The sequence below is a fragment of the Notolabrus celidotus genome, chromosome 1 (genome assembly GCF_009762535.1).
Source record: "Notolabrus celidotus isolate fNotCel1 chromosome 1, fNotCel1.pri, whole genome shotgun sequence".
NCBI classification, from domain to species: Eukaryota; Metazoa; Chordata; class Actinopteri; order Labriformes; family Labridae; genus Notolabrus; species Notolabrus celidotus.
In genome coordinates this window covers 20,649,929-20,676,619 of record NC_048272.1, presented here as the reverse complement: position 1 = coordinate 20,676,619, position 26,691 = coordinate 20,649,929, and the positions used below count along the sequence as shown (strand labels likewise).

The 26,691-nt window shown below is 41.1% G+C and overlaps 1 protein-coding gene across 2 annotated transcripts in view; it reads right to left on the bottom strand.

Annotated features, from left to right (window-relative positions):
- igsf21a (immunoglobin superfamily, member 21a) overlaps window positions 1-26,691 on the bottom strand; it is a 381,326-nt gene that overhangs the window by 33,222 nt on the left and 321,413 nt on the right. For both annotated transcript variants that reach the window (XM_034694383.1, XM_034694318.1), the window contains exon 6: window positions 10,617-11,097. In XM_034694383.1, coding sequence (XP_034550274.1) covers window positions 10,617-11,097 — 481 coding nt within the window. The remainder of the gene's footprint in view (window positions 1-10,616; window positions 11,098-26,691) is intronic.

Here is a 26,691-nt window from a genome sequence, read left to right as displayed (position 1 = left end):
TATCATAGTATCCCTGCATCATATAGCATTGTATCGTAACATACCATATCTTAAGTATTGTATTGCATTGTATTGTATCGTATCATATCATATACCGTATCATATCATATACCATAACTGCTGTATCATATCGTGTTATAACGTAACATATCGTATGGTATTGTATGGATTGTTATAGTATCCCTGTATCATATTGCAGCATATCTTAAAGTATCGCATCGTATCATACTGTATTGTATGGTATTGTATCCTATCATAATGTAAGGTATCGTAACATATTGCAACGTAACGTATCATAGCATGTTGTATCGTAACATATCCCATCATAAAGTATTTTATCATATAATATCTTACTGTCTCGTAACGTATCCTATCATTGCATGAAGTGTCATATGGTATTAGAATATAATGTATCATAATGTATGGTATGGTATGGTATGCTATCATATTAATTCTTATGATATTCCTGTATCATATCGCATCGTATCGTAAGTTAGTATCGTATGATACCTTATGGTACGCTATCATATCATATCGTAACGTAACACCTTGTAACGTATCGTAACGTAACACATTGTAACATATCGTATCATAACATATCCTATCGTAAAGTATCGTATCGTAGCATATTATTTCGTATGGTATTGTATCGTATCAGGTTGTATCCTGAGTCACCTGCCGATTCCTGATCCTTCATTTTTGAGATTGCATGCTAGATCTTGGAGGGATTTCATTTTTTATATGTAAGTGCATAGTATTTAGATAAGACCCTGCAACTCCTCTACAACTGCAAACGGGTTACGCCCCTGTGAAATAGACATATATCATCCTAATCCATTACAGATTTTTTTTTTCCTATTCCAAGTATAGGATATGGATCAGTGATGACATTCAGGGGCAGGTTTACGGATCTGTGACATCCAAATGGGCTTATATCTGAACTTTCAGTCTTGCTCCTGCATATCTTCGTATCTCTCACTTTATGATTTTTTTTTAAGAAAACCAGATTATGCCATTTTCTGGCTTAAAATCTTGGCGACACTAAAATAGTATTTTAAGTGCACATTACAGAAGTCATATTTAGAAAATATCCTTTAAAGCATCTTCGTAAATGTTACGGATATACGACGGATCCTTAAACTTGTATATCGTTGAACCTTTCTGGATAAAGATCCTTTCCTCTACTCCTCCTTCAACACCATCCCAAAAACACTCACTCTTTCTCCCTCCTTTTAATCCACCACTCTCTCTTTATATCCACTTGAAACCGACTGAACCTCCTCATGTCTGCTTGCAAATGTACTCAGAACAACACTGATTTTCATTTGATGCCACTTAATTGCGTTACAGCCGAGCGGATTGCAAGTTTAACGGCGAATGCAAAACTCCCAGTGACTGACAGGGCAATTCATCGAGCTGTCTGTCCATAGATTGAGTTAACCCAGTGGCGTTATTGAAAAAGTCAACCTGAATTAGAGGAGTCAAATTAGAATTGAGACACACTGACCAGTGTTACACCACAGAGAAGACAATCTCAGAGACGCTGCTCCTCTTCCAACTTCAATGAGCACCTCCTCTAAGCTCCTCAGCCTTTAACACTTTGAAGAAAAGCCTCTTAATTTCATCACTTTATATCAAGCAGAAGAACACTGAGGCACTGGGATTATTTGTTTGTTCTTGTGCAAACTATCAAAGCTGAACATACAGAAATTCTGATGCTCAGTTCTCAAAAACAGGAGCCCCACTTAAAGGGGAAAGTTTGCTGTAAGTTTCCAGCGTGTGTGATCTCACGGAGACACACACACACTTTCTAATATTTTTTATCTAAATACAAAGATGGCTTCCAGCGCATCCAATTAACACTTCAAAGGCAATATGTTGGCATGGTCCTCCTGGAGACGAGCCACGCAATCCTGACATGATAAACAGAGACATTATCTTCTATGAGACGCGAGCAACGGCAGAAGGCAGACAGAGACGCTGAATGAGGAGACTGTAGCTGGTACATATTTGCTTTCTGCATTGTGTGACGCCGTCAGTATTTTATCTCACATCACCACCTTCCATCTAATTAAAAGTGTCCTTCTTATTATTTTGCTGAGCAGCTGTGGTCACTCTGAGTCTATGTACTGAAGCTGTCATCATTATATTGAAGTGGGAAGTCTGTAATGGGTTTAAAAAATGACAGGAGGGGATTTCAAATCTCCTGTAAACAAGACACACTGCAGATTTCTCTTGTATTCAATTGTGTCTGATGTTGTTAAAGGGGAATCACAGGTTGTTGTTTTTTTACTAAGGCCTAAAGACTCTAAAAGTAATATGGGAGGTAGAACCTTCAGTTACCAGGCACCTCTCCTTTGGAATCATCTACCAGTCAGGGTCCGGGAGGCAGACACCCTCTCTACTTTAAAGAGTAGGCTTCAAACTTTCCTTTTTCATAAAGCTTATAGTTAGAGCTGGCTCAGGCTTGGACCAGCTCTTAGTTATGCTGCTATAGGCTTAGACTGCCGTGAGAACTGGCACAATGACACACTGGGATCCTATCTCCCCTCCAACCCCCTCCTCATTAATTTTAACTCTACCTGTCCCATTAAAGTTCCTAATCATAGACCTTTCTGGAGTCCCTGAGCTCCCTTGTCTCGTAGGTTCCTCTGCTTTGGACGTTCCAGACTCCAGCTGATATGGACGTGCTGGACTCCAGTGGCAACATCTACTACTACTCGTCTCATCACTATCACCACTCCCTCTATCTCTTCATCTCCTCTATCCCTCTTTCCAGACCCAACTCGGTCAAGGCAGATGTCTGTCTAACATGAGTCTGGTTCTGCTCGACATTTCTGCCTGTTAAAGGAAGTTTTTCCTCGCTGCTGTAACTAGCTAAATACTGGAAAGTGCTCTGCTCATGGTGGCTTAAGGTGGGGTCAGACTGAGTCTTATCCTGTCTTGGTGTTGGGTCTCTGTTCATAATTTGACATAGAGTGGTCTAGACCTGCTATGTTTGTAAAAGCGTCTTGAGATAACGTTTGTTGTGATTTGGCATTATACGAATAAAGATTGATTGATTGATTTTTAAAAGGTACAAATGGTTTTGAGATTCCCTGCAGCAGCAACACAGGCTGCAACGGATGCAACATAAACCTTTAGGGCACGTGTCTGATCAAAGCAGGTCTAGTAAAGGATGCTTCTGTTTTTAACATCACCAAAGAATCCCAACAGAGAAAAACTTTGGTTAAAGAGAAAGAAAAAAACAACTCCTGCCAGCCGTTAGATTGTTCTTTTCAAGATCTCCGCAGACAAAACCCCGTAATTTTACCTCTGTTATTGTGTGTTACTGTCACAAGTAACCATTTAAAACACTGGAGCCACACATTGATGCGAAGAAGACCAGCTACCCTTGTGAGCTGAAATTGCTGTGTTTGTCGGAGGAGTGCGGTGGCTTTGAAACCACATCCAGCAGTCAAACTACTCTCTTCTAAATCACCCGACTCAAAAACACAAGAAAGAAAAGAGAATCTGCAATCCCACCTCACAGAAAATGAGATCTGCTCATCTATCGCTAACTTGGTTAACTCTTGTATTATTGTGTCTGTTGCAGAAATATGACGCTATCTTCAGAACTGACTATTTAACGCACCAACCCTACACATCAATACTAATTAAACCAGCAAGTGGCGGTATGAAAAGGGCTTTATTATTGTCAGTTTTTAGTGGGCCAAGAGGATTTTGTGCCAGAGTCCATACGCATATCTGGGTAAACAGGTTGAATCTACAGGGTCTCAATTAGTGAGGAAGGGACACTCCTTTCTGTTGTTCTTTTTGACCCAGTGTTCAGCTGAGACCGACGAAAGAACAGCACTTTTTGGATAAAACCGTGTAAAACAGCACAGGCTGGCATTGTTCTTTATGTTTGTTTGGTCTGCAAAACCCAAGACAAACCCAGAGAAAACTTCAGAGGCATCATGAACCAACATGGTGCCCTGACTTATACTGACATAAACTCACATCCTTACAGAGAACATAACTGGATCTATTGATAATCTATGAACCTTGGCCAGGAGGCTTATTACAATGATTTCTATGCTATTTTTCTAATTTCAAGTTGCTTTTATTTTGAAATGACACATAAGAATGACCTATAATGGCTGGATTGCATTATGAGGCTGGTCACTATTAGTGTGAACTATAATGAGTCAGTGGAAGCTGGGATTTTGTTCATAATCTCCCTCTGAATTTATCCCAAATCCAAAATCATTGTAATATGCAAAAATTCCAATGGATTTTATTTTGAATTTCCAAATCAGACATAGCTGTGATTGACAGGAACACATTTTGAGGTGTTATCTTATCAGTCTGAATCAAAATATTTTTGTGGCAACAGGGTTGTTAATGTCAAATATATATTAATCTCTTGGCTGTTGCACATTTTCACCTTACAGAAGTCTTTTATTTTGAAAATCATTGGTACATCCCTTTTCTGTCAAAATCTGACGTTTGTAATTTTGTTTTGGGACTGGTAAAAATGTTCCGTCTCTCTAAAAGCATTTCAACGAAAGAGAGAAATAAAAACATTTTAATTTTCGAGAAAAAAAACTGAAAATTTTCGAGAAAAAACTCGAAACGGCAAGATTATAGAGTCATACATTTTTTAGAAATCAAACTCGAAATTTTTGAGTTTACAAAATCGTAAGTTTTTTTTTTTTACAAACCCAACAATAATAATAATAATAATAATAATAATAATAATAAAATAATAATAATAATAATAATAATAATAATAATAATAATAACCGCCATATACCCTGTGGACACAAATATAATACACCACATTCAGGCCGGTGATCACTGTGTTACGAGCACATGTGCTGTCTGAGAGACATTCAGTAGCTCTCTGCCTTTTCACATTTTGATGATAAAACAGTCGACAGGGGGGGGGTCGGGCCCTGTGAAGCTCCTGCGAAATGTCAGAGGCGCTAATATTTTGACAAGCCTTTCCCTCTGCTGTGTTTGAAGTCATTAATTCATCTTTGTTCTTTTTAAGATATGGAAGGTGCATCACCAGACGCTCGTTTCTTTCTCACCACCTGGAGGAAAAAAACGAAAATGTACGTTTGTTGATTCTAATTAGAGCGCACTTCAAATTCAAGGCGCTCGCTGACCTGCTCAGGGCTTGATCCTTTTTGGAATTAAATAGTATATAAAAGTAGAAGGGTTTTTGTGTAGGTAAAAGAAGTTTTATTTGTGTCATAATATAGATTTAAACAGCACATAGATGTTTTCAAAGCATTTCAGATGATGTTAAAGCTTTTATTAAACGAGACTGTGTAAAAAAGATTACATAATAACTCCTATCACTTCTACACTGTTCATTTATATCATACAGCTCTAACTGGATAATCTGTTTTACTGTACACACACACACACACACGCACACACGCACACACTCTTTCCAGCTCGTCTCAGGTGTGTTTGGTCAGGAAATGAAAAGGAGGTCTTTGCACTGCCCATAAGTAATAAATCTTTCAGAGATTTAATATTGCCACATGAGACGGAGCGACAGTCTGACAATCGACCAATGTTGCATTACACTTAATGAATATTCATGAAAGGCTGCGTGCTCTCCATACAGATGCACCTGAAGCTGGCGCCAGGCTTTCCAAGCCCACAAAAAGCACAACACCTGGTATATTTTCCAGACTGTAGTCATAACCACGGCGCACGTTAATAATTCACAGAGTTTTTAGTTTGGATTTTCATGAGCTAGGATGTTTATTATTTAACATTACGAGGGAAGTGGTGAAATTCTTAATTTCTTGCACTGTACAGCTGTGAGAAGAGATCCAGCTCTCCTAACATCTCATGTCTTTGCCAGACCGTGATTATCAAAGAGCAGCTGCTCAGTTTCATGAAGCTGTCTGTGATCTCTGAGTGTGTGTGTGTGTGTGTGTGTGTGTGTGTGTGTGTGTGTGTGTGTGTGTGTGTGTGTGTGTGTGTGTGTGTGTGTTGTTTGTGTATGGATTTATGTGTAGGGTTATTTCTATGTAAATGTCTCTGTGTGTCTGTTTGCCTGGGAATGCAAATATAAGACGTGTTCCAGGCGTGTTGCCTGTATCCGTGTTCACCTCCAGCTCTTTTCAACATTCATCAATATGTCTTATCAATCTGCTCGGGGTCAGCTGTTCTGTTTGTGAATCGCATTACACAGTTCACAGCAGAGCTCCCCTCCAATAACTGGGAAACGTTACTGCATGAAGAGTGGGCAAGTGTTTGTTCGTTGGGTGATCGCAGGAGGAAAAGTAAACTGAATCCAGGAGCATCACATTGTCGGTTTGGTCCAGCCTTAAAGGCACCAGCCAAGTCTCAACTTTTGAGGAGTATGAATTAGTGGTTTAATTTTTTTTTTTTATGAATGTGTCAGTTATTGTAAAGTGTCCGGATCATTTTTCGTTAACTTACAACCATCAGCAGAGTTGAGGTTCAAGTACAGCTGATGTATCTTACAGGAAAGCTGCTTCTGAGTGAGTTAAAGCTCCAGTAAGTAACTTTATCCTTGTGTTGATCTAATGGTTTTGTATCAATCAATCTTTATTTATAAAGCGCCAAATCACAACAAGCATTATCTCAAGACCGTTTTAAAAACAGCAGTTCTAGACCGTACTCTATGTTCTATTATTAACAAAGACCCAGCATCAAGTGAGGATAAGATCCAGTTCCATCTTACAAACAGGACTCATTCTGATCTCATCTCAAGGTTGGTTTATACTTCTGCGTCGCCCCTATGCAGCAGGGGCTGACGTGGACATGAGCACCACATACTTGTGCGTCGATGTGTCTGTCGCGCAGCAATTCTCCTCCGAAACCCTTGAGGGCAGTGTGGTCTCTCTGATAGCCAGTCGCCTGCTTCCGGCCCCACTACGATCTCTGTTTACTTTTCCACAGCGATTCAGAGCGTGTTATGTTAATCTACAGCTGATACATGTTGCTGTTAATCATACAGACATGATTACAGGGAAGAATAGAGAGGAAGAGATGAAATACACGGCTGATGTGCGGCCAATGAAAGGGGAACCAGGAAGTGCTGTAAATGCAGGAAATACAATGCCGCCGAGCGGACCAATCATGGAGCTTGCGGTCCGAGTCAATTCTACGGGTAGTTACATTTTGAGGGAGGTGCACGTCAGCTACGTGGGTAGGCCTCGGCATAGGTACAGGAGATACGCGAACCTCTGGCGAAGGTTACGCCATCGATTTGACACAGAAGTATAAATCAGGCTTTAATCCACCATGAGTTTAGTTAAACACTGTATTCTGCCAGCTTATTGTATTTTTCTGTATTGATGAACTGTGCAAATAGAGAAAAAAAAAATTTACAGCACTCAAACCCAGTCATTTTCTGTTTTCACTGCAAGTGCATATTGAGATCATTGAATTGGCATCATAACCTTGGAACAACAAATGACCTAATGGCCTAAAATAAGGATCAGTAGTAAGCTACAAAATCTTATGTCAGGGCAGCCCTACACAGCACCAGATTCCCCCAACTGAGCGATCCAGAAATCAGTCATGCTTCTTAAATTTGGTTGCACGCCTCTCTGGCTTCATGTTTTCAATGAAACCAGTCACCCAGCAAATATGACGGTCTCCCTTCAACTGCTTAAGTCTGTCGTGCAGCTGGGCAGACCTGTTGATATCTTGGCTTGGAATCAAAGCACACCTGATGCACACTGTTTTCCGCAGAGCATGTTTATTCTGCGACCCATTCTGAGTTCAAAACACTCCCTCTCTGTCAAAAGAAAGAGTTGGGTCTCAGGTGAAGGTCTCATGGGACTGTGGCTCACTTCCCCCCCTTGGTGGCCCCTCGCCCTCGGAGAGAGGCTGTTGATATGTCCATCACACTGCAGGCCACCCTAATCAAAAGGTGGTGACGTAGGACGCCAACTGTCACTGCTGGAACCAATCCCAGAAATCAGCCATCATCCAGCCCGGCCATATGCCCCGTGAGCTCTATGTGACGCCATGACACCAGCATTTAAAAATACTCTTCCGTTAGTGTGTAGGCAGTGGGAAAGAGAGCTTCACACCTCCATGTCAAAAGTAGCCTGTGAAACGGAACCTGTTTTTGTCAAGAGATGGATCACTTGGTGGTGTCAAACTGCTCTCACATTGTCTTTGGTTGGGTTGCCAACAAAACTACAAAGACATTCTACTTCTAACCTTAAAAAAAGCACCGGACAAAAGGTGCATGAGCTATACAAAAATATGGATCTGTTACTTAACCGGATCGTTTACAGAGAGGCTGCAGAAAGATTGGATCTGGCGTGGTATGACTTCTGTTATGTAACACTCAGAAAATTAAATACACATTTAAAAAAAACACTGATCCGTCTCATGAAATTGCTGGATTTTCCCAAAACTGCATGCTGCGAGAGGTATGACAAATGTAGCAGACACTCATGTGAAAGATTCAGGGTCTCACAATGCAGTGTAGTGTGTTTACTGACTGGATAGAGATACTAATATGACACCAGCCCTTTTAATAATGAGAGTCCACCACAAGGCTCCACCGCTGTCGCACCTTTGAACTTTTACGTTGATCCACAACGTGGTAATATTGGTTTCTCAGTGTTTGATTTTACATTGTGTTGCAGAAGCATGAGAGGCGTGATATGTAAATACAACAGGAGCTTCTTACACACACAATGTTCCTGCCTGCCACATCGGCTCAAAGGAAATCCTGTCTCGCATTTAATGCTTCTGCAACTACTTCCCAAGCCATCTCAGTGGTGGGATGACTTGGTCCCACTGTAACGCTTCTGTGACATTCATAATGAAGATGTTACAGTGGTGTACATATCACGTCTTAAACTGGCAATAAGGAAAGAGATATAGATTGCATGTAGCATTATTTGCTGAAAATGCAAGAAGGCTAAATTAGAAATATATAGGATATAGACTCCTATTATGTATTACAGACCTCTACACCTTTCCTAAACATTATCATACATGCATGATGAATTAATCTGTAAAATATCTAAGAATATTCATGGATAGGTTTTGGATTAAGAGTTTAAGATTGCATGTAGCATAATTTGCTGCAAATACAAGAACTCAGACACTGTGAAATGTTATAAGAACACCCATGGGTAGGTGTTGGGATCAAAGATTTTTTAGGGTCAAATCTTGGCCGTGTATGAAGCAAGAAAAGAGTTATAGATAACATGTAGCATAATTTGCTAAAAATACAAGTTCTCAAATGTAGGATATAGGCTCCTATTGGGCATTACAGACCTCTATACCATTCCTAAACATTAACATGGATGCATCTTAAATTAAACTATTAAATGATATAAGAACAATCATGGGTAGGTGTTGGGATCAAGGATTTTTTAGGGTCAAATCTCACCAATGTATGAAGCAAGAAAAGAGATATAATTTGCTGCAAATGCATGAAGACTAAATTATATAGATCTCTATACCTTTCCCAAATCTTGTAATAGATGCATAATGGATTAAACTGTACAATATCATAAGAATATTTATGGGTAGGTTTTGGGAGTAAGGATTTTTTAGGGTCAAATCTTGCCTGTGTGTGAGGCAAGAAAAGAGCTAAAGATTGCATGCAGCATAAACTGTTGCCAATACAAAAACTCAAATGTAGGATATAGGCTCCTATTGTGCATTACAGACTTGTAACCTTTCCTAAACACAATCATAGATGCTTGATGAATTAAACTGTTAAATATTATAAGAATATTCATGGGTAGGTTATGGGATAAAGGATTTTTTAGGGTCAAATCTTGCCTGTGTACAAGGCAAGAAAAGAGCTGTAGATTGCATAATTTGCTGCAAATACAAGAAGGCTTAATTATATGTATATATATAGGATAAAGGCTTCTAATGTGCATTACAGACCTGTAACCTTGCTTAATCATTATCATACATGCAACATATATTAAAATGTTAAATATCCTAAGAATGTTCATGGGTAGGTTTTGGGATTAAGGATTTTTTAGGGTCAAATCTTGCCCGTATATGAGCACCTCAAAGATCTGGTGTGTAATCTTGTATCTTTATCACCACTTTGCACAGCACCTTCACATTGTGTAACTATTCAAATCTGATGCAACACATTCCTCTGATATATCTTTAATATTTCTGCCTGTTTTGTTTTTTATTTTTGGAGAATTTAATCAAGCAAAGCATATTAACAAGGCGTCTAATGGTGCTGGAATCCTTACAGAATTGGAAATGTGTTCCCCCTTTATGCCTTTTTGTATTTATTGTAATATCTTTCATTATTAAAGCGACTTAGATGCTTTTCCTTCTGCTTCATAAGCATTCCTACATGTGATGTAAAATACATGAGCAGTTTCACATGCTCCATTCTATTTACATGTGTGCCGGTGTTACTGCTAATCCATTAGTCTGGTGCATTTCAAAACAGAGCCCCTCATAGATCCAGAGTGTAATCCTGCAGATATTTCCTCCACCTCTGATGAATATAAATTCATCTGCACCTTGCGTCAAATCATATTTGTGTGAATGTATTCTAATTAGAAAACAGGGGTAGTAAAATGAGAGAAACATTAAAAACAATGAATCAGTGTGAATCTACTTACACAGAGTGACCTCTGTCTGCATGGGCATGGACAGTGCCGGGTGCTTGACTTCACAGCTGAACAGGGCGTCGTTATCCAGCTGAGGGTTGAGGGTCCAGGTGAGCCGGGCCTGCACCACCACAGAGCCGTCGCTCTGAGGAATGTTAGTGTGGCTAAAGTAGTAGAGTGGGTCCGTGCTGTGGACCCAGCGGGGGAACTCCCGGCTCACCACAGTCTCAGGGATGACCTCCGTGGCAGGACTGGGCTCATGGGCCTGCTGGCCCTGAGTGTGCACGCGCTGAGGGCTCTCTGTGTTCAGGCGAGACGTTCGGCTCTCGGGGTCCAGAAGGGAGAGCGAGCGCTGCAGCTTGGTGTCGTCCAGGTCCCTGCTGATGAGCGGCCTGGCTCCTCTCACCCCTGCTGCGCCCCCTCCCTGCTCAGGAGTGGAGGTCTGTGTGTAGGAGATCACCTCAATCAGCTCACCATCACGCTTGAAGTAAACCTGAGAGAGTGGAGATGTAGAGGAAAGCAGATAAAGACGACAAAGAGGGAGAAAATATCTATCAGACTCACATTTTTTTACTGAAATCCAGCAGAACAAAACAAACAACAGTTTCAGAACAAGAACGTGCAACACTGATCTGGCAAGTACACTACATCTAATCTAATCACAATTCAACTTCATAAATATTCCACTAGTATTACCACTTACTGCAGAAATATCACCAGTACCTCTGGTAGCTGTTTTAACTTCAATCAGCATTTTAAAATGAGAGTTAAATCATGTTTAACACAGCTACACATGATCTAAAAGTCCTTTCTGTCTCCTAAGAGGCTGGGGATAAGTTATTCATGTATTCATCATGTCCTGAGTAGACTACTGTAACTCATTCTACTTCCATTCATTTGAATTTAACCTTTTATGGCTGCACATCCTTTAACTGGCGCTACCAGATACCTCTAAAAAATAAAACGGGTCTGCATCCTTACTCTGAACACTGAGCAGTTTAGATCAGGATTCCAGGTTTTAGTTGACACTTTTTAGGCCTTTGAGAACACTGATGATTGTTTGATCCCATATAAATCATATATAGGCAGATGTCATCCAGTGGCTCCCTCTAATGGTCCAAGATCGAGATGAAAAACCCTGCCTTTGCCATCAGGTCCTCAACACTCTAAAACAACCTTCTTTAACCTTTATGAAATCCCTAAAAGTACACTTTCAAGACACATTTTCTGTTAAAGCTGCACTATGTGATTCTAATTCATTCTATTGTAGTGAAATACTTGATTCTGATTGGTCAAAACCTCATGACAACAATAATTTATTCTCAATAGCAAAAGCAATGCCAGGGAAAACCTGATCATGCATGTCATATCAGGATTCTGCCACATTTGACCTCTGCCTGTTGACATTGTGGCAAAACCATTATTTTACATTCGCATCCCATATTGGTAAAGATTGTGGCAAAAAACTAAAGTGTCTGTCTAAGGCTGGTCTTGAGAGTGGGGACAAAAATGACAGAAATGTCAACATCAGTGTTCCTGCAGAGGAACAGTCCACCTTCTCTGACTTAACCTTCAATGAAAATGTTAAAATGTTCAGTTTAATGTTAATTCGACCCACAAGGAGGCTGATAAGAATCATTCTCATTTTTTTTTAGCTGTATAAAAAAACAACATTTTCTTAATAAATAAAATCATCTATTATCATGTCTGCATCCTTACTCTGAAAATTGAGCAGTTTAGATAAGGATTACAGGTTTTTGATGACACTTTTGAGGTCTCTGAGTGTACTGATGATTGTTTGATCCCATATAAAGCCATATAAAACCATATAAAACCATATATAGGCAGATGTCATCCAGTGGTTCCCTCTAATGGTCCAAGATCGAGATGAAAAACTGTCAGCCTTTGTAGCTCGTAGCTCCGTAGCTCCCGTACCTACGCAGAGGACTAACACATGTAGCTGACGAAGAAGGAGAGCTGACTGAGGACAGAAATATCATCATAAATACTCCTGCAGAAGTCATGTCCATCTTATCCAACGTTACCTTCAATAAAAATATGTTCAGTTTATGTTAATTCCACCCACGAGGAGGCTGATAAGAATCCCTTACTCTCCGATCAGAGGAACTATTTTTTCAGCTGTATGAAAAACATCATTTTAAAATCAATAAAATCAACTATAAACAATAATGTGCATCAACTTGTTTACATCTGCAGTTGTTAGCTTGGTAATAAGCAGGATGATACAGAGTGAGCAGGTCATTATGCAAATCAGAATCCCTTCAGGGTGAGCCGGACCCAGACGACCCTGTTAGGATTTTAATTTCCATAAAGACCTACTCACTCTACATTTTCAACTCTTCTTACACATGCACATTACATTTTAGTTTACTCTAATCAAACTATCATTATCATAATAATCTTCATGTCGTACACTTTGACATCCTCTTCAGTAGTTTATGTTTAAGCTTATATTAGAACTCGAGCAGGGCCTTTTGGGTTAAAGTGCTGAGTAGCAGCAAACGCTGCCACAGCGAGGGCTTTCCCAGGACACTACCAGAGTTTTCTCCCTCTTTCATGAGTCTATTAATTTCTCCTGGTGCATAATCTCCTGACAGTTAATGTATGCTCCCATTTCAGCCTGTAACCTTCAGATATTAGCATTAAGATAAGGTTAAACAGTCACTGCCTGTAGTGTTGCTGGTTTGGAAAATGCACACTTTAAAGAGACTTGAATCTGCTGCACTCTTGGAGGGTGAGGAGTCATTATTTTAAAGGCTCCAGTTCCCTGTGTTGTTTGAGGTTTTAATGTGAAGACCGTTGAAGGGTGCTCTGATTTGGCAATGCCTCGAGGGTTGATGTCTGAGGTCTGAGGTGGGTGAAGAGCGATAATGAGTGTCAACAATAACCTCTTAAAGAATAACTGCAAACGACTTTGTAACATTTAAAAAAGAGATTAAGTCTGTAATCTGAGAGCCACAGCTTCACAACACACATGGCTCTTTGTATGGGAAATTTTAAAGCTACATGTTTAGGTCTTTAAATGTCACAATGGTATTAAAGAAAGTTGAAGGAAGGTTCAACAGTTTTAAATTGAGATATCAGAATTCAAAAATGACATCTGACAGCGCTACCCACTGCAAGGCGGTGCAGTGGAAAGGTTCCACAGTGAGAAGGTTCCTGGTTCAAGTCCCCAGTTGGGCAGGTGCCTTTCTGTATGGAGTTTGCATGTTCTCCCTGTGCATGTTTGTCCCGTAGGTGAGTGTGTGCGTGAATGGTTGTCTGTCTTTCCATGTTTGCCCTGTGATAGGTTGGCGACCTGTCCAGGGTGTACCCTCCCTTCTGCCTGCAGTCAGCTGGGGTTGGCTCCAGCCCCTCGTGAACCCGAAAGGGATAAGTGGTAAATGATGGATGGATGGATGGATGGATGGAAAATTCAAAAATAAGCCAAAAAATCAAGGACTTTGTCCAGGTAGCCTGGGGTTTGTAGTGGACGCGGGGTACACAGGACACATGGGGCACACGGTCCCCTGTGTCCCCCGCACTTTTCTATACCATTAATCATTCATTCATTTTAACAAGTCTGAGCTCCAAGTTACCCTGAACGCACCTTGAGTGGGCGGGAATGGAGCGCTCTACCTGCTGCTTCTACCTAAAGCCTTGATGTGCAATAAGTTCACACTAAAATGTGAAGCAATCAAGCCAGCAAGTGGCACTAGACCACCACAAACGGTCACAAAAATATTCACCACGAAGCAGAGATTAAGTGTTAGGGGGCGGACACTTAGACCCCCTTCTTATTACCTCTGCCTCAATACATTTAAAATAACCCTAAACTGTCAGCCTCAACTAGCACTTGACAGAGCTCCCCATGTACAGCGGCTATAGTCCTTGACGCAACAGCCGCTGGTTCGATTCTGGCCATGCCGTTTCACTGCATGTCTTTCTCAGCTCTCTACTCCGCAATTTCCCATCTCTCTTCAGCTGTCCTAAAGGCAAAAATAGCCCTGTGGTCTTTATTTCTGATTGGGGCACTCATCGGCTCTCTCATCCCATGTGGGCATTGCGGCGCGGTGCTCCTGTTTGACTTGATTTTATGCACCATTATTTCCTTCTTTTCTTAATAAATATATAATTAATTTGCACACCCCTCATCTCCTCTCCCGTTTTTGTTGCGTCCCCTGAGCCAGGTCATAACAAATGGGGGCTTGTCCGGGAATCTGAGGGCTTTATGATAGGACAGCTGAAGAGACAGAAAATGTGGGGAGCAGAGAGGGGGGAAGACATGCAGGACATGGTCATGGCCGAGAGTCGAACCGGCGACCTCTGCAACAAGGACTATAGTCTCTGTATTTGGGGCGCTTAGACCACTAGGCTACTAGCGACCCTGTCCCCATCAGTTCTGAAATGATGACTACGCCTGATATCTATTTGATGGTTAAAGACTAAAATCGTGAATATTGCACGCTATGAACAAGCTCAGTAACAGCCCACACATCCTGCAGCTGCACAGAGGTTCTCATCAGGGTTGCCCTTAACAGCCAACTTCACTTTCCTTTACTCAAAGTCACTCACAATTATATTTCCAGGGAATCAATTTGCACATGGGAAGTTTCAGGTTTCACTGAGCAAGGTCTCGCTGATGTTTTGTAACCCGTTTCATTTAAACTTCATTTCACAAACTTTCCTTTAAACACTAATAAACAGTGTCTGTCTGCCGGAGAGGTTATGTTTACAAAGACAGATGTAACACCATTAGATAACAAGCTGTGTTGTGCCGCTGGCTTGTATCACATATAAGTATTTATAGCCGATGTTAAAAACTTGCTGGGGCCTGTCATAAAGAGGAGGGCGCATTATCACACAGCAGACAAGGTGACCTCGCCCCGTTGTAGTCAGAGTCACGGGTACAAATGAAGAACAGCAAACACTTATCCTCTTGGCTGACCTGCTACCTGAGTTTGTTAACCTTCAGCTGCTCTTTGGCCCCATCTACCTGTGCTGCACCTTTAACACACATGTTGCTTTTCTTATAAACTTCTGCCTTAGCTTGTTTGGTCATTAGATTAGGACAGCTGTACTCTCACGCACAGCTGTCCTTATTCTTTTTAATGAGGTGTTCACTAAATTTAACAAGACATTCAATAGAAGAAAACCAAATTTGAGCACTCTTTCTTTTTTTATATCCAGTCCAAGAAGTCTGAGAAGGAATTGAATTAAAATAAAACTCACATCAGGGTAACTGGTTATTAAAAAATGACTGCCAACAATTACAACCACAGTCTTATCAGAACCAAGACTCAAATGAGGAATTGTTCACAAATAAATACTCCTGGAAAAGTGAGGTTCTCATGGGCATGGTGTTCAAACATTTAGCCATATTTAAGTTTGTTTCAGGTTAGATATGAAACAGGTAAGATTCAGTAACCTGGCCATTGGTTGGACAATACAACTGAACTAACAAACATTATCCATACCATAAAATCAAGCAACACTTCTTCAGATATCCCTTCTGATTTTTGTGTGTACAGTGTACAGTCTTCAAACAGAGTAGAAATCCATATCAACAACAGCCTTCTGACTACACACTATAGGGTGCTATAGGCTTACAAGGGACTTCCACCAGATCTGTGTCACGTCCATCTCGGATCCACTGCAGTCCGGCTCCATTCTCTTTCGTCTGCCAACACCCACCAGTTGCGTTTTCAGAATGCAGCACGGAGCAGGACCTCCAGACAGCTGGAGTCATATGACCGAGGTTTCCCCATGGAAATCACTGAATCAAGGATTCTCCTCCTCCTCTCTTCATCCATGTTGTCTTTGTCAGCCTCTGAAAACCTCTGACTTGATGACTCCAAGCCTGCCTCCGCTCAAAATGACATTTTGTGGTCATAGTTAAGTTAAAAGCGATCTAACAATAACACAGAGTGTTTTATTCTGGAAATTAACCGGATGTTTTCATTTTGGTGCCTGACTTCCTATATAGGAACCTATCAGATCCAGTGCCATGACAGATGGGAGACGGACTGGACACGGATCTGGTGGAATTTGCCCATTAGACTGCCGGGGGAACTGACACACTGCCTGTCACTTACTTTAACCCTCCCTGTCCAATTAAAGTTACTAACCATAGACCTTTCTAGAGTCCCTGAGCTCCCTTGTCCCGTAGGTTCCTCTGGATCTCTGCCGTAGACTCCTTCTACAACTACCTGTCTCACCACTATCATCTCTCTCTCTCTCTCTCTTCATCTCCCTCTATCCCTCTCTCCAACTCGGTCTCAGCAGATGTGTGTCTAACATGAGTCTGGTCCTGCTGGAGGTTTCAGCCTGTCAAAGGAAGTTTGTCCTTTCCACTGTAACTTGCTAAATGCTGCAAAGTGCTCTGCTCATGGTGGATTAAGATGAGATCAGACTGAGTCCTGTCTGTAGATGGAACTGGATCTTATCCTGTTGATGTTGCTATATGATTTGAAGCTATATGCTTCTTGATACTGAGTCTACTCTTTATTTAGGTATGTTTGGATATGTATAATGTATTTATTTCTGCTTCCAAACAAAGAAAAGTCATAAAGCCTCACTTCCTCTATTTATTCCCATCGTCGGAGCCGTTTCAGGGCAGAGTACTGACGACAGTGTTTGTTTATTATAGCTGCAGGAGTTTACATCGGGCCGTGGATGATCTGTTGTGGGCGGCGTGTGTTGAGAGCTGGTGGGGTCAGTTTAGCTCTGTAATTAGCGCCACTTGCAAACCCGACAGAGACATCGTTTATCCTCACATTCATGGCTTAGGGAAACAAACAGGGGCATTTCAGGTAACGTTACGTATACGTGTTTACCATTAACAATTTAAAACCATCACCTTGCATTCCCTTTCTCATCTTTGCACACACGCTCACCTACACTTCTCCTCTCACATCATACCAGCATGCCCTTGCACGCTTTCTCTTCTCTTTGTCTTTTGCAAAGTAAACAAATGAACACAACGTGTGTTCAGAGTTGATTTTACCTGGGATCACCTCAACAGCAGGTGAGCTGCGGGTGGAGGAGGCATTTTGTTTATGACATGATGTAGTGTATAATACTTATGTTGCACTTTCTCTAGTCTTCTTGCCACTCAAAGGGCGATGTCACAGAGAATACCATGCAAAGTGCCCATCAGTATTAACCAATCCTATTCATTTGCATTAACTGGAGCAGTTTGGGGTTCAGTGTGCTTCACAAGGACACTACAGAGTGAGGACCGGGAGCTGGGATCAAACCACCATCCAATTTTGAGAGGTGACCCCCTCTACCACTGAGCCACAGCCTCCTCTAAAACAGTCAAAACCAATGTGCACACCTTAAAAATCTCTCTGAATCCAGCATCACACTTTATTACATTTAAAGCGTTATTGGAACTCCATCAATGCATCTGCAGGAGGCATGTACCAGAGGACTGTCTGTATGCTTGTATGAGGACTCAGTTCACCTCTGGTACTTTGAGACTGCCCACTACTTTACCAGTTAATCAATCAATCAATCAAGCTCTATTTATAGAGCACCTTTCAAACAACTCAAATACAAGTCAAAGTGCTTTACAGCGATTTAAAAAAAGAAAAGAGCTGACATAAAATAATGTATAACATGCTACATATTAAAAAATGAAAATTGATTTTGAAGTAGAGACTCATGCTTACCAAAAACAGTAAAATACATGTAATTAAAATTAGTTAAAGCATCAAAATAATATTAAGAACATGAATAATTAAAATAAATATATAAAAAGGGGTAAGGATTAAAGCTAAAAAGTAAATAAAAGCTCTAAAATAGCATTAATATTAGAAGAAAAAAATAATAATAAAAAATAAAGTGATAAAACAACATTAAAATAAAGCTAAACATTTTAAGTAATAATATCGTGAAACCCTGGGGCATCATTAACCTAGTGATCTAGGCATGCATCCCATCTTCAGAGTCCTTAGTCCTCGCCACATTGACCTCTACCATTTGCTGCATGTCCTCCCCCACTCTCCACTCCCCACATTTCCTGTCTCTCTCCAGTTTCCCTATCCAATAAAGGCAAAAATGCTCCAAACCAAATGAGGAAACTACATAAAAAACAGACTGAATTGATACGTTTTTATTTTATCTCTATCAGCTCATCTCAGATCCTCCGGCAGGCTGTTCTATCATCTGGGAGCGTCGTGGCTGAAAGCAGTGTCACTGAAAGTTTCTGCTTGTTAGAACCATAGACTGTGTGAATAACAGACGTAGTATCCGTGATGCACCCATCTGTTTCTGAAGCGCTGTTTTGAGGCCAATCGTCGGCAGAAGCCATATTAGAAATGCACTGCTGTCGAGGTAGTATGAGGTAAAGAAGCGGGCTTTGAACCTCCTAGGCAACAGCTACAGTGTTCCCGCCTGTCAATCAAGTCAGCTGTGCCTCTCATTCTGGAAAACTTGTAGTCTTAATATCTTAAAAATGTCCACGTGAGAAAAAAATTCATCCCCCGGTACAGTGTGAGCTATCCAGACTACACTTGTCTTTTGTATCAGGCTGTAAACATGTTTATTTCTGCTGTAAAGATCGTCTGTTTTGAATTTGTGCGTATGTGGTATCCCATACTTCCGGAGCCAGCCCTGAAGCGGATGCAGTTTTTAGCACTACCGCATTGGCCTTGAGGTTGCCGCTTGGTTAGAACAGCTAAAAGAGAGGAGCCGGAAGATCTAAGAGGCCTTCCTGGTCCATAAACGTAGAGCATCTCTGAGATATAGTAATAATAAGAATAATAATGCATTTTATTTATAGGCGCCTTTCTTGGCACTCAAGGTCACCTTACAACATTAAAAACAAACAGAGTTTAAATAGTAAACAGTAAATAAAACACAATTTAAAAAGTTTTAAGTGAATGGACAGAGGAGTTGTGGTCAGATGGAGTAAGCCAGTTTAAACAGATGGGTTTTGAGTTTGGATTTAAAATGTGGGAGTGAGTCAGTGTTGCGGAGGTCAGGTGGGAGAGAGTTCCAGAGCTGGGAAGCAGAGCGGCTGAAGGCTCTGCTCCCCATGGTAACAAGGCGAGCAGAGGGGACAGTGAGGTGGATGGAGGAGGAGGATCTGAGGGTGCGGACGGGTGTGGCAGTATGGAGGAGGTCAGAGAGATATGGAGGGGCGAGGTTGTGTATGGATTTGAAGGTGAGGAGAAGTATTTTGTAGTTGATCCGATGTGTGATGGGGAGCCAGTGGAGCTGTTGCAGGATGGGTGTGATGTGGTGGATGGAGGCGGTGCGTGTGATGATACGGGCGGCTGAGTTTTGAACCAGTTGAAGTTTGTGGAGGGTTTTGTGGGGGAGACCAAACAGAGGGGAGTTGCAATAGTCCAAACTGGAGGTGACGAGGCTGTGAACAAGAATGGCAGTGGAGTGGGGAGTGAGTGAAGGACGGAGACGGTTAATATTGCGGAGGTGAAAGTAGGCGGACCGGGTGACGTGGTATGGGAGGTGAAGGAGAGGGTGCTGTCGAGGATGACACCCAGACTCTTAACCTGAGGGAAGGGAAAGAGGGGCGAGTTGTCGATGGGAATAGAGAAATTATGGAGTTTGTTTAATGTAGATTTTGTGCCAATTAGAAGAAGTTCAGTTTTATTGCTGTTTAATTTGAGGAAGTTTGAGGTGAACCAAGATTTTATTTCAAGGAGACAATCAGTGAGGGAAGACGGTGGAAGTGAGGAGTCAGGTTTAGTGGAGAGGTAGAGCTGGGTGTCATCCGCGTAGCAGTGGAAGTGAATATGATGTTTACGGAAGCTGTGACCAAGGGGAGGAGGTAGATGATGAACAGCAGGGGCCCCAGGACAGAGCCCTGGGGCACACCTGTGGTGACGGGGACTGGATGGGAGGTGAATGATTTAAGTTGAATGAACTGAGTGCGGCCTGAAAGGTATGAATGAAACCAGTTGAGGGGTGTACTAATGATGCCTATGGAGGAGAGTCAGTTCAGCAGAATGGTGTGTGAAATAGTGTCGAAGGCCGCACTCAGATCAGGGTTTGTTTAGTCTGGTGCGAGGCCATGCAGCGCCTTAAAATTAATTATCAATTTAAATTGATACGAAAAGAAACAGGAAGCCAATGTAAAAACTTTAAAATAGGCATAATGTGTGCTCTTTAACAACACTTATGTTAATCCAGGCAGCTGTCAATCAAAACGTGATGGAGTGAGGCCATGCCCACGTTTTTTATGAGCAGATTTTGTAACAGCTGTGGAAGCTGACTCATATATACTGAATGATATCATGCACACATTTTTAATATCTTAAGCATTTTTTAAAGCTTTAAATCATAAATCAATACAGATGTATTGACTTTAGCCGAGCTGCTAATTTCCCAATAAGACTGCAAACATTCACACGTTTTCCTCTGTTGCCATTTGGGAGCGTTCAATACCCATCACTCCTTATCTGTGTTTACCTGACATGCCCTGTAGAGCCAGAGTGTTAAATCCAATAGCACAATGGGAATCATCAACGTTAGATCCAGAATAACCCGATTGCTTCTGCTGCTAACTCCTGCAGCTACTCGACCACTGGCAAAGAGAGGAAGCTTTTCCAGCGTGCATTAAAACACCTCATTAATTATCTCAGCAGGTGGAGGGAGAACAGCACGAATTAGAACGATCCGTGCACCTGTTCTGTTGCTTTTATTGGACAAAATGGTGTGGGTACACAAGAACACCTGTGTTGGCAATTAATCTGTTATAATAGGGAGTGAATTCTGTAAGCTGGGATAACTGATTTGTTTCTATAAACATTAACAGGCAAGCTAATTTAATGCCATTGAAGAAGTATTGATTAAACATCCTCATGACTTTTGGTGAGCCTAGTGCTGCGTGTGCTCTACACGAGCCAGAAATAAAAATGGTACTGAAGTGTAACCCCTGCAAAAACATTAGCTTTGCTATTTATAGTAATCCCACCATGATTAAAAAGCTTTCTGTGCCACCTGTATGCTTGAAGTATAAGAAAAGGAATCAATTAATGTTTCATCAAAGAAAAAGATGAGGTATAAAGCTGTGGTGAGAGAGCGAAGTGCTGTCTCTGTGTCATGATCCTGCAGCTCTGCTCTGTCTTCATTTACTGTTTCATTACAATAAAAGAAATCATATAAAATATATATGCATAGATACTCTGTCAGCACAGAGAGAAAGTTTACGTGAGGATGATTTCAGTGAACTTTCAGCTTGTAGTTTGATTGCTGTTTTGTGCATTGACAACCAATCTCAACAGACTGTATAAAAAATGGACGTAGTATCCGTGACGTCATCCATCTGTTCCCGAAGCCCTGTTTTGAAGCCAATCGTCAGCGGGTGCTATATTGGAAATAATGAACTCAACCTAACTTCATCCGAGCTAGTGTGAGGTAAAGAGGCAGGCCTTTAGCCTTTTTCGCTAACAGCTGCAGGGTGCTTGACTGTCAATCCTGTTTTTTGAACCAGGATGTAAACAGGTTTTTTCTGCTGTAAAGATTGTCTTCTTTAAATGGGTGTGTATGTGGTTTCCTATGTTTCTGCAGCCAGCCTGTAGTGGATACTCGATGAATTGCAGTTTTTAACACTCCTGCATGGGCTTCATATTTTAAGACCAGAGGTTGCCGCTTGGGTAAACCCTGATCCTGCTTGAGTTTCCCCAGTGAGCTGTACTCTTTGACACCTCATTCAGAAAGTGAGTCTCACTAGTGTCTCACGCACCGAAAATCTAGAGAATAGAAGTTGATTTTTTCCAAGAGCTGATGGTTTCCTGACAAGACCAACCCGACACCAGAATAACACAAAAAAGCATTCCCTGGTGTGAATAAAAACATACATAAAACAGAGTCATAATTTCTTACGATACATAACTCTACTGATCCAATAAAATAACAGGATAGGAGAGATATAATCTTTCAATCAGCTAACATGTTTAGGATCAGATCTATATGCTTGGTGCCCAAACGGAAGGCTGCCAAAAAACAAAACCGCCTGCTACATACTACCTACGTATGTAGTGTGCAGTACGTAATGCATACTGCGTTTGAAGGTAGTATGACTGTTCTGATGGATCTGTTCTGCAGGATGCTGGGTCAGGCATCGCTGGATTACGGTTTCAGAAAGTGGAAGTAAACAACGTCCAAGCTGATAGCGAAACTGCTTCATTAGCATCACTTCTGATTTAAAAATGTAAGAAGTGGTTTATATGGAATTTAATAGTTCTCAAAGACATGAACAGTTACCTGTGAGATGTTTATCAACTCTGGAAGTTACAAGATTCACTGACATTTATTTCACATTAGTTCACTGTAAATGTAATGGACAGTTAAACGTCTGATACAACTCTAACACAGTAGGTGGCGCTAATGCATGCTAAAAACTGGGTAGCGCTATGCATTGTGGGAAACAGTACGCGAAGAAGACTGGTCCGATGCATACTGAGAGATTTTCCCTAATCAGTATAACCTCCAGGTAGTTTTGGCATACTACAGATTTTGCTCTTGTTCACATACTACATACTAAATTCAGCCGAATCAGTACATACTGCTAGTATAATAGGCGGTTTCGAAACAGCCTAGTGCAGAATGGATCAGTTATTTTGGTACCTTTCCCAACTTTTGATAGTGGAAACGCCAACAATTGTGGACCAAACTGAACCAGACCACTTGATGGAGACAGATGCGACAATATGTCAAGGTTTTATGCAAGAGGAGATCAAACCAGGTTCAAGTTCCGGAAGACTTTCATCTCTTTCATCTCTTGAAAATGCGTCTTCAAGACCTTAAACCAAGTCTGGTTGTCTTGAAGAACTCAACTTTGGGTCACCATGACCTGGGTGGCAACACAGGCGTTATAACAATATCCACTTTTATAGTGTTATGCATTTACAGCATGACAGATAATAAAGTAAATAAAGACATTTGGGAACTTTAGGCCATAGAGGTCAAGTTTAATCCAATCAGGTCAGGGTTTGTTTCCTCTCTTCCTCTTTTTTCAACAGTTCATCATTATGAGGTCTTTCATACATTGTGCACTTTCTGAAGTCCTTGTGCATCTGGAAGGTAAGCAGCAACTACTGTAAGATTGAAGTGAATAATGTCACGCTCAAATGAATGTCAATCAGCACGTAGCGTTTGCTTTAATCGAGCTCTGACAATGACTGGATTTATGATTTAGCACTTTAACTTCACAAATGAGGCTTAAAAATGCCAGCGTGAAAGACACCTCCTAATTAATGCGTGACAAATTGTGACTCGGGATTCAGAGCACTCCTCTAAATGGAAGGCATTTCTGCAAGGCCAAAACGCGACGACTCTCATAAGTGTTTTAAAATCTTTTTGATGACATTTCTGAAAGTTCTGGACAAGAGAGGAGAGGGAGGCGTGTGACAAGGTCTCCTTTCAGACTACAAGTGATGTGCCTGAACAGAATGAGCTGTCAGGACGGCAGATCCTTGTGTCTTTAATTTAAATTAATCAACAATTTATCTGTACATCAAAAAAAGATTAAGGAGACACCTGTCATCTCTGTGAAGCTACTCTGAATTCCTTTAAGCGATCTATTAATTTACTAAAAGCTGATTTCTCTTATTTCTTCATCTGACAGGCAGAGATAACAAAAGAAGAACCACATCTCCTCTTTCAAAGCGTTCAAATGGAAGAGCAAACACTGATTCATTTTCCAAAAGTGATTATAAAGCTGCCAAAATAACACAGGGGATGTCTCTCACTGTGATGCACGTCGCCAATAAAAGGTTGCATTTCACAAAGCAGCGTTTTCGTGGGGTACTGATTTTTGAAGAGTTGTCATTGTCAGTGTTTCTCCCGTCTTCATTGTGTATTGATAAAAAAGAAAAATCTCATCCTTTGAGGCCGGAGTTAGACCAAAGGACTTATGAGCAAACTTAATCCTGAGTTATCGCCGAGTCACTCCTTTGGAGAACAGGGAAATGAAGGATGTTTGGGAACTTGGTTGGTACAAATGTTTGACCAAGATAGGCTCGATCCAGTCTCAAACACCTTGAATGGATTGCAACATAAGAAAAGCCAGATCACTTCATCCACTTTGTATTTTTGGATATAAAAATGAAATGGTGACTTGGACCACAAAAGCAAAAGAAAGGTTTAAGTCTACAAAGCCTGACGCTCAAGTTACCCTAGCTTTAGCTTGCATGCTACTTTAGACAGATATTGAAAGGGACAGTTATCATCTCACCTCCACTCTTCCTAAAGAACAGCGCTGACCACATCTGAACTTCCTTTTCCTTATCCAGACTTGTTAAGACTTCTGTTTTTTGTGTGTGTGTTTTTCTGCAGCAGGTTGTTGAAATCACATTTGATCATATAGGAAACCAAATTGGATTTCCTTCTGGCACAGGTGAAAATATTAATCTACTGGGGTTTCTGATGCAACATTATTTTTGAATCTTGCAGTGTGAGCATGGTTAAAGCTGGGGTTGGCAGTCAGATTTAGATACACTTTTTGTTATACTGGTTAAAATGATCTTTATGTCCCGATGGCAATCAATACATAATGGGTTCTTATAAAAGAGCGGAAAAAAAGCCGCTATCTACAGCCGGAGTAAACCTGGGAAAACACCAACCAATCTGCCATCAGAAGCCAAATTATGAAACCAATCAAATCCCGTCCTGCCGTTCCGCCCGCCTCCTGCACGTACTGTACATTTCATGCTTGTTTGTGTTTTAAACTTTCACTATGATAATTTTTTGGTGTTTTCTTACCGCTGAGTAAGACATGAGTTTACGTGGTGCAAAACACAAATGATGTGCTGAGGACCGTAGTGATGGGAATTCCGGCTCTTTTTAGAGAGCCGGTTCTTTTGGCTCGGCTCACTACAAAGAGCCGGCTCTTTCGGCTCCCAAGTGGCTCCTCAGATTTTTTCTTGTTTGAATTACTGTATTACCTAAAATAATGTTAAATTATATGTAAAATGAGTAACTAATGTAAAAAACATACATTATATGAAATGTGCATCATTTAAAGGGCTTTATTTATATTCTCAACATGGAGCAGAGTTCTACAGAAATTAAATGATAAAGTACAAAAACAAGACTCATCTCAGTTAGACAAAAAGGTCCAATCTCTGAATGTCTGTATATTATTTATAAACTTTTAAACACCTTCATTAACAGCAGGTTACCTTGACTGTCTTTATTCTTCACTTATTGCACTGATGGATAAACAGTTCTAATGTCTATGACCTGGATGACTGAGAACCTTCACAGACACTTCTAATGTGCCATTGCAGGTTTTTTATGGAGCCTGATTGATGACATTTTCACTTTACACAGTCTACACTTAAACAGTCTATGCCTTTTAAATGTGTCTAAAGTTTTCTGTGTTTTCTGCAGTCACTCGTTTTCTCACCTTTCCAGTGCGTTCTCTCTGTCGCGCACGTTCTCCCTCTCGTCTCCCTCCTGTTGCTGCTCACTGTGCTGTGTGTGTCTCTGACCCCTCCCCTCCCCGTTCTGCTCAATGTAGACACGTGATTGGTCAAGACGCCACCATGTCTCGACCAATCACGTGAGGCTTTCACAGAAAAAGACGAGGAAAAAAAAAAAAAAAAACGGCTCTCTGTCAGGAGCCGGCTCCCGTCGTTCACTTCAAAGAGCCGGCTCTTAGAGCCGGATTGTTCGCGACCGACACATCACTAGAGGACCGGTTTTGAATCAGTCACGATCATATGGTCATGAATGAGCAGCGCTTTTCTAGGAAATGCTACATTCAAATTCATGCTAGATTTCCATGGCTACCAACACTAGCTTTAAGAGAAAAACATCTGGGGAGCTTCACCTTGTGTTAGTAATGTGGCTTGATTTTAAAATTAATTTATGACTTCTTTAAATCTCTGCGTTAACCAACATGCTCGCTCAGAAAACCAAAAGATAAAGGTCTCTGGTTTGGCATGCCATACAGTTAAGACCGAATATGCATCGCCACTTCAGTATTTAACCTCTTGGCGTACCAGGACTCCTTACCAGCAGCCGGTACCTTCTCTGTCCTCTCTGTCATGGGTTGCTTTTGTTAAGATTTGTTTATTGTTCTCCCTGTGATATTTGGATATTTTTCCCT